Below are 13,778 nucleotides of genomic sequence, written 5' to 3'. Positions count from 1 at the left end.
AAAAAGTGGAGGCTCCTGAAAAATGTAACACCTTCCTAATTTTTTTTTGAACTTTCATTTGCACATAAAACAGGACAAATGCCCCAGAATTTCACTAATGTTTCTTGCAAATCGGATGATCACATTGCCTGGATTTCTATTACTGGAAGTTGAGACAAGTAACCTTGCTGTCAAAAGAAATGGGCAGAGGTCATTTCTTTTAGTTCAAGGTCAGCCAAATTCTACCCCCACTTCCCTCTGCTAAAACCATACAGCATCATGTTTATCTCCTGGGTAATTCTGTTGCTTGGACTGTTTTTTAATCACAGTACCATAGGAGTTAGAACACATCTCCTAAATATTACTCTGAATCACTGAAACATTTTTGATGGACCACGTGTAAGTGAGAGCAGGTCTATAGTCACTGCCCGACCCCTGAAGGTACATCCTGTTTCTTCTTTTAAAAAATACTAACTTTAAAGAGGGAGACGATCTCCTGCAAACAAACAAGTCATGCTGCTGGTCCCTTTACAACAAATTTAAATAAGGAAGGATTTTCACAGGTTTCCACTCTCCAGCTTATCACTGTCGTTTAACTTTCATTACGGAGATGGGGGAGAACGTTTGCAGCCTAATGAGTTGAGAGAGGAAAGGCAGCCTGAATCTGTGGGCTGTCATTACCCCAAGATGTTCTACAGTGGGTCCCTGGTATAGATGAGAGTGAAAGGAATTCCAGTGACTTTTCCCCAGAAGGAAAAGTTTCCTCACTGCTTATACAGGTTCTTGCAGAGACATCTGAACGTATGGGGGGTCTCGTCTGTCACATATATAACATGCTGCACACGTTATTTCTTATACACTAAGGGGCCATGAATCACGTTCTCAGCGTGTTCTGGAAAAAAAAAAAAAGAGTGAAAAGATGCTTGTAAGAATTTATATAACCTCTTTTGAAACGTACTCTCAGACCATAAAGGATGCATTTAACAGTGAACAAATGCCTTTTCAAGCTCCGAGGCTGACAGGCCAATTAGCGTACTGCTGTCTCAATTAAACTTGCCCATTTTAACGTGATGCCGTAAAAGTTTGGATACGCTGGTCTGATGTCTCCAGGAAAGCCATGGAATGTCATCTGAGGATGTTTTCATTGCTCTGTCAGGGTTTAATTTAGAAGGTCTTGCAGACCTATGTTCCTTCTTGAGAGCAGAAAAGAAATAAATACAAAAACATAAAGAGAAGTTCTGGAAGTAAATGTGGTTTTCTTTCCCTTTCTACACATTTAGAAATAACAAAAGCTGATAGCCTCAAGAAGGACACCGGCCCACTGAAGAGATGGAGCCTCTGGCACAAAGGGTCCAGTCCTCTCAGATGCAAGGAGGCACCCAGGAAGTGTGTATATAATGGGGGGCAGGCACTTCCCACAAAATCATACATGGGTGACAAGGAAGTGAGTTATTTTAAAGGAACCAAACCTTTCTGTTGCAACGTGTAGCACTTGGGCCTGACTGTGGCTGAAGAGCAGGTGATGGAGGTTTCATTTAGAACCAGAAGGACTTGCAGTAGGTACTTCTCCCTAATAACTTCTTAAAAGGAGTTTAAGATGAAGGACACTTAATCATACTCCCCCTTTATGTTCTTTTAATCACCAAATGGTAATTAATGAGTTATCACAGAATCAGAAAAACACTTGTGTGAAAGGAGAGTTCTGGAGATCACTGGTTCCTAGGACTGGACGCCAGCAAAGACCTGATTTTCATTTCTCTGAGAGGAATCAACAGACACTCAGAGCTAATGAACAGCTTTTCTCTTTTCAGTCCCCCAAGTTTTTAAAGATGGCCCTGCGTCATAAGAGAACCGAAAGCAGATTTTTATAGATGGGCTGTGTCTCAATTCCTTCACAGCTTTTTCTCATGATAAGAGGAATAAAGGATGTATGAAACATGTATTAAATCCCTGTTTACTCAGGTGAATAATCCAAAGTGGGCTCAAAATAAAACACTGCTTCTGATGTTAATATCCATCCTTGTGCTTCAGAAGCAAACAAGGTACCGGAAAACATCCTTTCCCCTGTTCTCATCGAGTATGGATTATGGATTCTGAGAGCAAGGTGCAGTTGTTACTGCTGAGTATTAAGAAGACATCATGTGAGGTACAGAGCCACGTTAATTTCTGAGACAGACTGAGGAAAATGAGGGCAAGAGAGGCCCCCAAACTGTGTGGGGAGCATGTGGAGAGGACCACGAGGATCAGGAGAAGGCGGCTGCGGGGGCGGAAGGATGGATCGTGCTGGGCTCTGTGCAGCCCACGTCACAATCGGGTGAGAGGTGTTTGGAGGGGAGGCCTCACCCACCAGAGAGGCATGGAAGCGCTCTGCCCACCCTTCCCTGTGCACCCAGACACCATGAAACCAGCCATGCTGATGGACAGCTGTGGTGGAAAAACTGTGAAGGTCAGAGATCAGATCCGTGTCATCTTTTGCTGAAATAAGGGCCACACACGCCTCACCTCTTGGTAAGTCGAGTGTTTTTATTTTGCTGTCATGGAGACAGAGGCCTAGTGGGGGGAATGTCAGGGACCCACCAGGGCAGTGGCCTGATGGCCAGTCCATTTGGATGTATATGAAGTGAAGCCTACCCACCCTGAAGTGTGAAGTGCCTGGCCCTGGAATCACGCACGCTGTCCAAATCCTGCTAATCTCACACTGGGGAGGAAAGCTTGATGCCAGGGGAGGAGAGCGTCCATGCACACTTTAAACAAAGCAACATGAGAATGTTCACTACCTACATTCCTTCTATATGATTTCAATAAGAGAATAAACAATTCCAAATGCTCAAGATATACACTATGGGGAAAGGAATTGTTTTTCACTTAATCTGAGTTATAATTTTCCCATTAAAATCGAACCATATCAAGTGGGGGGCATGAAGAAATAACCATTATTTTTAAAAGTTTTGACTGTTCAGTTTAAGGGTAGCTCTGAAAACACAATTTGGTTTGAAATTCAAGCTGTTTCATTTCCTATTTAATCTTGTAAATTTCCTTCCCTTACAATACTCAGGTTGGAAGGGTGCCAGATTAGACCAGGAACAAATTTTCACCAACTTCACTTCAGTGCTTTATTTTTAGATTATATTAAAAAGCTCATTAGGCTCCCTGAGGGAAAAGAGTGTTAACCACTAAGAGAGGTAGGGGAAAATAAGGGAAAGAGACGCGGAATTGTTAACAAGAGAAGCGCTCTTCAAACAGTTGGTCTGAGGCTGCTGTGAAAGCTAGAAGCAGCTTATTTCCAAGACCAGGTAAATGACATGGGCTCAGGAGCTTGGTCTTGTACCCCGAGGCTAGGAGGGACTCGTCAGGCTTCTCCAAGTGGCATCTGTCTGCACGGTGGCTTCCAGACGGGACTGTAGGGGAGGTGTGGTGGGAGGGAAGGCAGAGAAACCCTTGCCAACCCAGAGCCACATGCTCTATGCTTCTGCACCACGTAAAACGTGCTTCAAAGAACTTCCGTGCACGGACTGAGAAACGGGGGGCGCGCGCCAGGCCGGTGCAAGAGTGAATGGAGTGGTAAACAAAACGTAGAATTTATTAATGTATTTACATAATTTATAATCTGTAAGCAGTGGTCTCATAAATATATGACTACAACTTTACATGTGCTAAGCAAGCTGCAGATAACTGTTTCCCCCACCAAGACAGCTCGGTTAAATAAAAAACGGACAGCATTTACTCCACTTTCTGGGCTTCCTCTCTTCTTTTGGAAAACATGGCTAGTCAGTTTAAACTGAATCTGCAATTCAACATGTTCCAGGCAGCCTCTCTACCACCACCATCTCAATCATCAGAGCTTACCTAAAAAGGTGCGAGTGACGTGCCTGGGGACACGCATGCGACAGGGTCCTGGGCTGCTGCGCCCAATGGAAAGTGCGTCAGAGACGGCAGGGGTGGGTGCTTCTCCATCAGCCCCAGAAACAACCCACGTCAGCTTCAGACGATCATAACTGCCATCTCTCCACGGTGGTAAGTGCACACATTCTAAATGCTACCATTCCCTCTAACAGTGGCAACGGGAAACCAAGGGAAGGAATGTCTCCACAAGGCTGTTTTTTTTTTCCTCAAGAACCACGAAAGTGCTAATTTTCCCTTTACAAATGTGACATAGAATCTTGACTACAAAGCTACTCAATGATCTTATCCTACCATCCACACAACTGTACATTCCTTCTCAGCAAGATCAGGAGCCAACGATGCAGTCCCTGTGTACACAGAGATTCTTTACAGGACGGAAGTCCACAGACTGACGTATTATTGCTGCAGTCTCCAAAGAGGAGACGAAACCGGTCAATTCCTGTGAATCCTTGTTGCCCGAAGAAGATCCAAGACTGGCAGGTGACCCCCGGAGGCGGGGCCCAGCCCTCCCGAGACCTGTCAGGACCACCTACTTCATCGGGAAGCCCGGGGGGCCGAGGCCCGGTCAGCAGCAGCTCCGCTTTGGCTCCGAAGGCTGTCTGCGGAGTTTGAAGCCCTTTCCGCCAGAAGGTGGGCTAGCATCAGTGGATGGAATTCTTCGACCTAAACCGAGAGGACAGGAGGGAGGGCAGTGAGCATTCACTTTCTCAGGCTTCATTCTCATACATGACCATTCTATACCTGCAGTTTGACAGGTCTCACTAAAATTAAGAAAAGGTAATAAACTTCTAACTTTGGGAGACGTTTAGAAGAGCTGCAAAGGTAACATGCTGCAAAGATGTTTAGAAGAGACGTACAGAAGAGCTGCAAAGGTAACATGCAGCACTGCTGGGTCCCCTCACCCAGCCTCCCCCGGTTTGGGGACTTCATGGGATGACCGTGGGACTTGGCAAAAATGAAGAACTTGACACTGGAACATCACTATTCACCCAACTCCAGACTTTGGGTTGCCATCAGTTTTCCCACTAATATCCTGTCATTTTTTTTTTGGTCCCAGGGTCCAAAGAAGAGTATCACCTGGCATTTAGTACACATTTTTTAAATGAAAAAGATTTAACATGTTAAAACTGCATCAGAACGTCCCTATCCTTCTGTCTTGTAGCAGAGGCCACCTTTCAGAGAGAGGTGTGCGCAGACGTGCACAGAACACACACGCACCCGTCCCTGTTCTTAAAACCCAGGCAAAAGCACAGACTGCTCTCACGTCATGCATCCTGGGCACTACCCAAGCAGAGTTCATCTACAGGCTCTGTGATGCTGCGTCTGTGGATGTCCTGCCATTGATCCCCAATTCACAGATAGTTAGCTTGTTTCCAGTATTCTGATGTCATTAACAACAATGCAAAGACTATCTTGGTGTAGGACAAACGGACCAGCTGGGAAGAGCTGGGTCACGCAGTTCCACTCATGGGTGTTCGTCTGATACAGACACTGTACTCCCAGGGTCTATCCAGCACAAACGCAGGAACGATGTGCAATTTAAATTTTGACAGATGCTGCCAAATTGCTCTCTGAAGAGGCTGCACCACTTTATTCTCCTACCAACAGTGCATGAGAATGAATGGGTTTCACTTTACTGCTCTGTGAAGCATAGTGTCAATTTTGAGAGAAGCCTTAAATCACCCAGTCACCCACCCTCCCTGATAACTTCAGGGCTGCTCCCAGTACCAGGAGCAGTTCCTAACTCTAGCACCTTGGACGCTCACATTAGTCAGGAGCCAGAAGCCCATTATTACATGCTTGTTCAGGCAGCGATCTCCTCTCTCCCTTGAATGGGGCCCCAAGCTCTTGGAGAAAAGCAGCATGTCTCTAGCTTTATGTTTCCAGTGTCCATTCAACACACCACCTGGTGCTGAGATACTTTGAAACCATGGGACGAACTGACACCCACATGTTTGGCAAACTGGGGGGCGGGGTGGGGGGGAGGGCAGTACATAGCATGGTGCCTACGAGGCAAGGAAGCACCCCTAGTAAGTCCTACAGGCATTTTCAAATGCCTGCATGCACTGTTATGACCACAACACAAATTTACTTATAAGTTCTACTGACTCTTGTCATCATTTATTTCTCAATAAATGGATGCTGAAAACACAGCTGGTATTACAGAGCCATCTCTGAAATACTTTTAGAAGAAAGCAGAGAACACCTTTGTGACCTGGGAATAGGGAAGGATTTCTTAAGCAGGAGCTAACTGCAAGGGAAAGCAAGGACAAAGTGGATACATTAAGATTTAAAGCTCCAGTTCACGGAAGGAGTTGATCCAAAAATGAAAGTCAAGGTGCAGAGCAGAGCTTTCCAACAGACATAATCAACAATGGACCCATAGCCAAAATAAACTATAAACATTAAGACAAAGGCAGATAAATCCAACAGGAAAACAGGCAAAACTACACAGAAGAGGCTATCTAAATATTATAAAAATGTAAACAAATGCCGGCAAGGTGCTTGACTTCATTCACTGTCAAAGTGGCGGGTCACGACCCTGCCGGCCCAACATGGAGTGACTGGGGTTCTCAGATCCCGCTGGTGTCCGCGTTGACGGGTGTGACCACCCTGAAGGCTGCTGGGCAGCAAACCTGTACTCAATGTGCGCATACCTGATGACACGGCAAATCATCTCCTGGGTATAAACAGACCCCAACAAAAACGTGCACACGTCGTGCACACTGGACACGAAGCAGAACGCTCACAGAGGTTCTACTTGTCACAGCTCAAAACTGGGGACAACCACCAGATGCCTATCCATGTGGCGGTAACTGCCCCGTGGAGGTGGCCCGCCCTGACACACACTCCACGGCAATGACAATGAGTCACGTGCTCATGGGGACCTATCTACCAGATGTGATGTAGAGTCAAACACACCAGACACACGTGAGCAAATCCAGTTTGTTTTAAAAAGCATAAAGTCTAAAAACAGGTAAAACAAGAAGAGCTGGTCATCAGGATGGGGGCTCCCTGTGGGAGGGGGAGGGCTGAGGTTCTTGTCAAGGCCTCAGGGTCTTGACATGGGTGCTGATCCAGGAGTCTGCTCAGTCTGTGAACACCCCTGGGGCTTTATACTTGTGATGGGAGCACTCTGCAGCATGTATATTAGACTTCAGTAAAAGCCAGCAAACCCAGGCCCCATGCTAACTCGATCTTACGATGCCCAGGAAATAATAAACTCAATTTACATCTAAGTTTTTCTAATCTTTTGGAACATATTTTTTTTTATTCTTCACAGTTAAAATCAGTATGTGCAGGCTAGTTTTTATATAGGGATTTTCACTGCTGGTAGGCTTCACTACCTTCCTATTCTTAATACTGCTATAGAACACTTTATAAAAACAGTGATAATTATGATACCACATACCTAGATATTTTAGCTTGAACTAAACTGTGAAAAATTCCCGACTACCTTTACACACTGCCTTTTAGGAATGCATCTGAGTAACTGCTATTTACAATCTAGGAAGACGATAAATATTATTTGCTTTTTAATGCTGGAAAGAAGGGGCTGGACTAGGGCTCACACACCAGTGTCCACCAGCTGTTCCAGGCAGCAGATGGGCCCAGCAGGCCTGCATGGTACTCTGAAAATATTTCAGGAAGTGGCCAGATTTAAAAAGTGTGACATGTTACATAAAATGCAGATCTCTGAATAAACTAAAAACATCAAAAATTAAAAATAAAACCAAAAGTAACCCCAGTAATGGGGTAGCCATGTAGCCAGGGGCCTACCTGCCACTGTCGTCCACTTGCTGGAGCTGGGCCTGCCCTGGCCAGTTGTCAGGGTCACCAGGGCTTCCTGCAGCCCCCAGGTCCTGGTGTGCCCCTAGGTCTGCTTCCCTGGGGGCCGTCCCAGCCTGGCCCTGCTGGCCCTTCCTCTACATGCTGGCCAAGCACCCTTCTACTTTCAGATCTCCCCAAAGGGTGGATCTCAGTGTGGCTTTCTCCTGTCCTTCTTGTGCTTGTTCAGTTAACATGAACCTCAGGGCTCTGCACATCTGCTCTGTCAGGGTCTGGCTCTAATAGTGCATCCTCAGAGAAGCCTTCCCTGACCACCTGCACAAACTCTTTCCTTTCAGTCTATCTTATATACTTTGTATTCCTGCTCATCATCAGAAAGGGTCTTGCTTCCCTGTGTGCTGTCTCTCCCCCAGTGGACCGCAGAGGCTGCCCCGTCACGCTTGCTGCTGTCTCCCCCGAGTCTGGAACAGGTCTCAGTGAACATTCTGATGAATTGGAATGAAATGAATGAACAGATACGATCCATGGACGGTCCCAGAGGTATGCAGCAGACTCTCCCATTGAGTGTCATCACTGTAACACTTCTGGAAAGGGAAAGAGGAGGGGAGGGGAGAGTGTCTTAACCTCTCACTGGCAAGAGCCTCATATTAATTTCTGAGGACTTTCTTATGGGGGAATTACACACACATTTCATGTCCCTTTATTTATCTTATTCACATTCGATGACTTTGGATGACTAACTGAAACACATTTAAAGAGACAGAGGACAATGACAGCTTCCAGGACCCCAAGGCCTTGCACATTACTGATTCAGGAGCAACACTCCTCCTAGAAAGAAGGGCCAGTCATCAGGCAGCAGCTCTCCAGCAATTACAGCCCGATATGAAAACCCGCTGTCACTCTTCAATTCTCAAATCTCATTCCACTGAGAACACCACCAGTCTAGACTGCTCTGTGTAGGGAGGAAGTTCCCCCTGGCCAGATAAAGCTGTACTAAGTTGCTCCGCACAAAAGAAATGCATGAGGTACAAATACTCACTAATTTCTATAAAGAGTTCATTTATGTTTATCGCGTTCTTTGCACTTGTCTCTACAAAGACTGCATGGATGGAGTCGGCGTAGTCCTTGGCATCTCTCTCCATGACCTCTCTGGAAAACAATAAACTGTAGATCACAAACTCTATCTGTCAGGAGCTTAATGTGATCCCCATCTAACCCAGTAATTAACCAGATTTATGATGATCAGAACGGAACCTGGAACCACTAGCAATGCATCTAATGGAATGGTCAGAGAATCACCATGGTTTCTCCCCTCCCCCCTCCCCCACTACAGCCCTTGCTTGGAGGATCATGGAAGTGGTCCAGAAAAACTGCCAATCAACGTGCTTCCCTTCAAATGTCCTTTCTCCATTCGAGTACCCTGTGCCATGGGAGCTGAGGCTACACCAATCTCAGATCATGTTCAAGTGTGCTGCAACTGACGTTTAAATAAATTACACACCTGTCTCGATACATAGTCTAATGAGGTCCGAGTGTCTGAACTCTCAATTTTAGTTTGAAACTTCAGGACCCCAACCAAACAACAAAAAGGAAGTTTTCAATGTCAGAGATAAAACAGAAGCTAGGTTCTTCTACTGGATACTGCTCTGTTAGAAGAACACACAATCAGCACTGGTATCGCCTGCACTAATAACTTACCTTACATCGATAAGATCACACTTATTTCCTGCAATGGCAACTACAATATTGGGTGGGCCGTGCTGCCGAAGCTCTTTTACCCAATTCTTTAATGTTGAAAATGTCTCCTGTAACACAAAGGAGGAAAGCAACTGGAGACTGAAGCGACCTAAACAGAGTTTTCAGAATAGTCTCAAGAAGATGGTATGTCAGGCCTTACTTCTTTCGTGATGTCGTAAACAATTATAGCTGCAGCCGAGCCTCGGTAGTACATTGGCGCTAAGGCACGAAACTGCAGAGAAGAGGGAAAAATAAACAACAAAATCGGGAAAACTGGTTAAATATGTTTCTTACTAGACTTTGAAGCCCATTATTCCCACACAGAAGGTAATCTTTCTCTTAAGCCAAGAAAGATGACATGATGCTTTAAAGCAAATGAACCAGTAATTACCAAAGGCAAAAACTTCAAATCTAACACTGAAATGCCGCTCAGAAGGTACTTTAGAATACACTTTTATGGGAATTAAATACGTGCTATAAACAATTGTTTCAGTTGAAAAGGCTAATTGCACTCAATGTTATAATTTCCAAATTCATTTGTTCAGTAGTCCTTTAAACTTTCGCTCCCCAAACAAGGAGATAAAAATAATGCTGTAAATAGTTCTCCAGAGAAGTGCCTGCATTTGGGTGTCGTAAAGATAACCTGCAATCTAAATGCTGATTGTGCTACAGAAATGAGTATACATTTACATTCATGGCCTGGATGAGCTTGTAACTCGCTTTTTTGATATCGTCCACATACATGGCAATTCCCCAAAGCGGTACATATCTCATTCCATTTACATGCATTTAACTCTGTGTACAGGGTTTCTTCCCACCAATCCTCCTCCAGCTCTCCCCCTCCCCCCAACACAACAGGGAAGAGAAGGAAGGACAATCTAAATAGTGAGACTGATTTAGCGGGCCATTTGTTTTGATAAGGTGTCAGATGGAAAATGGGATGTGCCCACCCCAGTCAACCTGGTTTCTGGGCATGTGTGTGTTGGTCAAGCCTCCCGCTCAGTGAATGTGAGGTCAGTGTATGAGACAAGACATTGACTTGTGCTTGATTGATCTCTGTTGTATCCCCTGATTTTGAAACCTGACCCCTACACGCGATGTGAGAAGTACTATGGGACTCCCCTCCTGCTCTCTGTTCTGTGGCTCCCCTTCAAAACACAGGACACTGTTATCAGAAGTGAGTACCTAAGAACTGTTTAGGTAGGTGCAGGGTGATGTCAAAATAAGTGCCAGCCTCAAACATCCATCCAGGTTCAGTTCAGTTGCTCAGTTGTACCCGACTCTTTGCGAGCCCATGAACCACAGTATGCCAGGCCCCCCTGTCCATCACCAACTCCTGGAATCTACCCAAACCCATGTCCATCGAGTTGGTGATACCATACAGGTTAAGCGTTACTAGTCTCAGGGAGAAAGATCCCTGCCTCTGGGGTCAAAGTCGGAAAACTTCCAATAAAATGTTAAGTTTTAGAGAGAAAAAAAACTTGTAAGAAACTAAGGAAACCAGATGATTAGGTGGGAAAGACTCTGAATTGCCCTCCCCGGGATGACAGAGAAGCAATCAGATGGCACAAAGGCTATGGTACTAGCTTTCACTTTTGATGCATGATTCCAGCAACTTCCTTTACAAGGCTGTTGGATTTTGTGTGTGTGTGGTATTTAAATTTGTAAAGTAAGATTCATTTAGAGAAGTGCAAAGATTTTAAGGCTGATAAAAGGTCTTAATTTTGATAAAATTACAAATGTGTATATATACATTCATCCTGTCCCATCCCAAGATAGAAAATGTCTTTATCAACATGAAAAGTTCCCCAATGCTATTCTTTTCAAGCCCCTTCTTTATTCTTGATGGTAACCCTTCTCTTCAAGTCTATTTACTGCTGTAGATATAAAAACTAGTTTTCTCTTGCTTATGGTCTGCACAGAATATCCACTTCCATTCTCTTATTTTCACATGATCTCTAGGTTTCTGTGTAAGGTAATCCCTTCTATAACCAGCATATTGTTTGATTTTGACTTTTGATCCAATCTGAAAACCTTTGCCTTTTAAGTGGAATATTTAGTTCCTTTACACTAAGATCAGATCAGATCAGTCGCTCAGTCGTGTCCGACTCTTTGCAACCCCATGAATCGCAGCACGCCAGGCCTCCCTATCCATCACCAACTCCCGGAGTTCACTGAGACTCACGCCCATCGAGTCAGTGATGCCATCCAGCCATCTCATCCTCTGTCGTCCCCTTCTCCTCTTGCCCCCAATCCCTCCCAGCATCAGAGTCTTTTCCAATGAGTCAACTCTTCTCATGAGGTGGCCAAAGTACTGGAGTTTCAATTTTAGCACTTAATATACTTCCTGATATATTTGTTTTTTACTGATATTAGGACTACCATTTTGCTACTTGCTTTATATTTTGTTACATTAAAACAAAATAAAACCCTGTTCTTCCCTTCCTCCCTTCTTTTGCATTAACTGTTTTTTACTGTTTACTTTTAATGTAGTAATTAGTCCATTGGTTTTTTAGTTATGCCTCCCTGTATTACTCTTTTAGGTAGCTGCTCTCGTAACTACAATGTGTGTCTCTCATAGCTGACTTAGAGTTTAAAATGTACCACCTTATGTGAAAGATCAGAACCATGCAAGATTTCTTATCCCACTGTCCTCTGTGCCGCTGTCAAATATTTTAAATCTATACGATAATGCACATAATTCAATATTATAATTTTTACATTAAATAGCCAATAATTTTTTTTTTAATAAAAAGAAAAATCCCCAGATTTTTATATTAACTGTTCCAAGTGGTTCTTGTTTCTTCCTTGGATCTCAATTACTATCTGGCGTCATCCCCTCTAGCCTAAGAACCTTTCTGAGACCACTGCTGCTAAATCCTCTCTGCTTTTCTTCTTCTAAACATGTCATGACTTTGACTTCATATCTGAAAGATAATTTGGTAAGTGGGTAATTCTGACTCTTTGAAACGGCTCCATTGTCTTCTGGCCTCCACTGACTATGGAAGCTGCATGTACCTATGGTATTATCTCTGGCTGCTTTCAAGATTTTCCTCTTTAACTTTGATTTTTAGCAATTTGACCATGATAGACTTAGACACAGATTTCTTAGTATCTGTGAGTCTGCTAAACTTTTGGATTTGTGAGTTAATTCCACCAAAATATGGAAAAATTTCAGCCACTGTTTCTCGAAACATCTTTTCTGTCCGCCCCCCCCCCTGCTTTTTTTTCTTTTTAACAACTCCTGGGTCTCCAGTCACACATACGTTTGATCATTTGAATTTGTCTCTAGGTACCATGTTCCTGTATTTCTACTCTCTGTTCTTCTGATTTGTTAATTTGTCACTTATCTGGTGGATTTTTCATTTTAGATCTTACAGTTTTCAGTTTTAGCATTTTCATTTATCAGTTGCCATTTTGTGTGAGACTCCCCATCTGTAGTTACATATTTAAAATATCTGGTTTCCGTTATCTTCTCTGAAGTGTTAGAATACTGGCTTATCACCCTTAGATGGTTTTACACGTGGTTAGGGTGAGTCTATGTGGGTCTCTACTCCTAAGACATGGCCCTTTGGCAGTTTCTGGGGGATCCTAGGGTATTGATTAAGCCTTACGTAACAGGCAGGACTGGATTCTAAACCCTGCTTATTCTCACGAGCAGCAGCAGGACCTCTGCTCAGTCCCGTCATGGCCTCTCCAGCTGTTGGCTTCTGTTGAGGCCCTTAGTGTCACTCCCGTGCTTTCACAATTTGAGGGTTAAGCAAAGCCAGGAAAGGGATTTATAAGCTGATTTTCAGGGCTTCCTGCCTTGTGGGATTCATCTTTTCTGGGATGTGCCTCCTCTTTTCCCAGCTGCTCTAGCAACCTTGACCTCTGCCCTCAAATACTGTGAGCTATGAAGACAGCCCCCCACTTGAGTTCTGGCTACCCTGTGCTGCATGGTCGTGGGTGTGCCTTCTGGGGGAAAAGCCATGAAAACGTGAGTCTCATTCGATGTCATTCCCCTTTCAGTCCCTGACTGTATCTGGCGGCTCCAAAGGACCTTCGGAGTTGTTTTTTAATGCTTTGCCCAGTGTTTATACATAACTGTTATCTGTGTGAGGGTTAGCCTGTTACAAGCTACTCCTCCATGACTGACACTGAAACTCTTTCTATATACCGTACTTGTGGTATAAAAAAAGAAGGCAGCAGCTTACAAAGAGACTCAAAGGATGTGAGCATAGTTCTGCTCCCAATCAGGCCCTAGATCAGGGGATGGACAGCTTTTTCTGGAAGAGGCCAGTGGTAAACACGTTAGGCTTTGTGGATCACGTGATCTCTGCTGCAACTCCTCAACTCTACCATGGAAGCAAGAGAGCAGCCACAGACAG

At 44.4% G+C, this 13,778-nt stretch overlaps 1 protein-coding gene across 1 annotated transcript in view; it reads right to left on the bottom strand.

Moving 5' to 3' along the window:
- Positions 1 to 3,533: 3,533 nt before the first annotated feature.
- Positions 3,534 to 13,778, bottom strand: part of RAB22A (RAB22A, member RAS oncogene family) — a 47,270-nt gene continuing 37,025 nt past the window's right edge. The window contains exons 4-7 of the mRNA XM_010841827.1: positions 9,569 to 9,640; positions 9,370 to 9,476; positions 8,711 to 8,820; positions 3,534 to 4,545 (exon numbers count right to left, since the gene is read on the bottom strand). Of these exons, the coding sequence (XP_010840129.1) occupies positions 4,448 to 4,545; positions 8,711 to 8,820; positions 9,370 to 9,476; positions 9,569 to 9,640 (387 nt within the window). The 3' untranslated portion in view covers positions 3,534 to 4,447. The remainder of the gene's footprint in view (positions 4,546 to 8,710; positions 8,821 to 9,369; positions 9,477 to 9,568; positions 9,641 to 13,778) is intronic.

This window comes from Bison bison, unplaced genomic scaffold (genome assembly GCF_000754665.1).
Source record: "Bison bison bison isolate TAMUID 2011002044 unplaced genomic scaffold, Bison_UMD1.0 scf7180017864167, whole genome shotgun sequence".
Taxonomy (NCBI): Eukaryota; Metazoa; Chordata; class Mammalia; order Artiodactyla; family Bovidae; genus Bison; species Bison bison.
The sequence above is the reverse complement of the archived record's forward strand: the minus strand, read 5'-3'. Positions and strand labels throughout refer to the sequence as shown.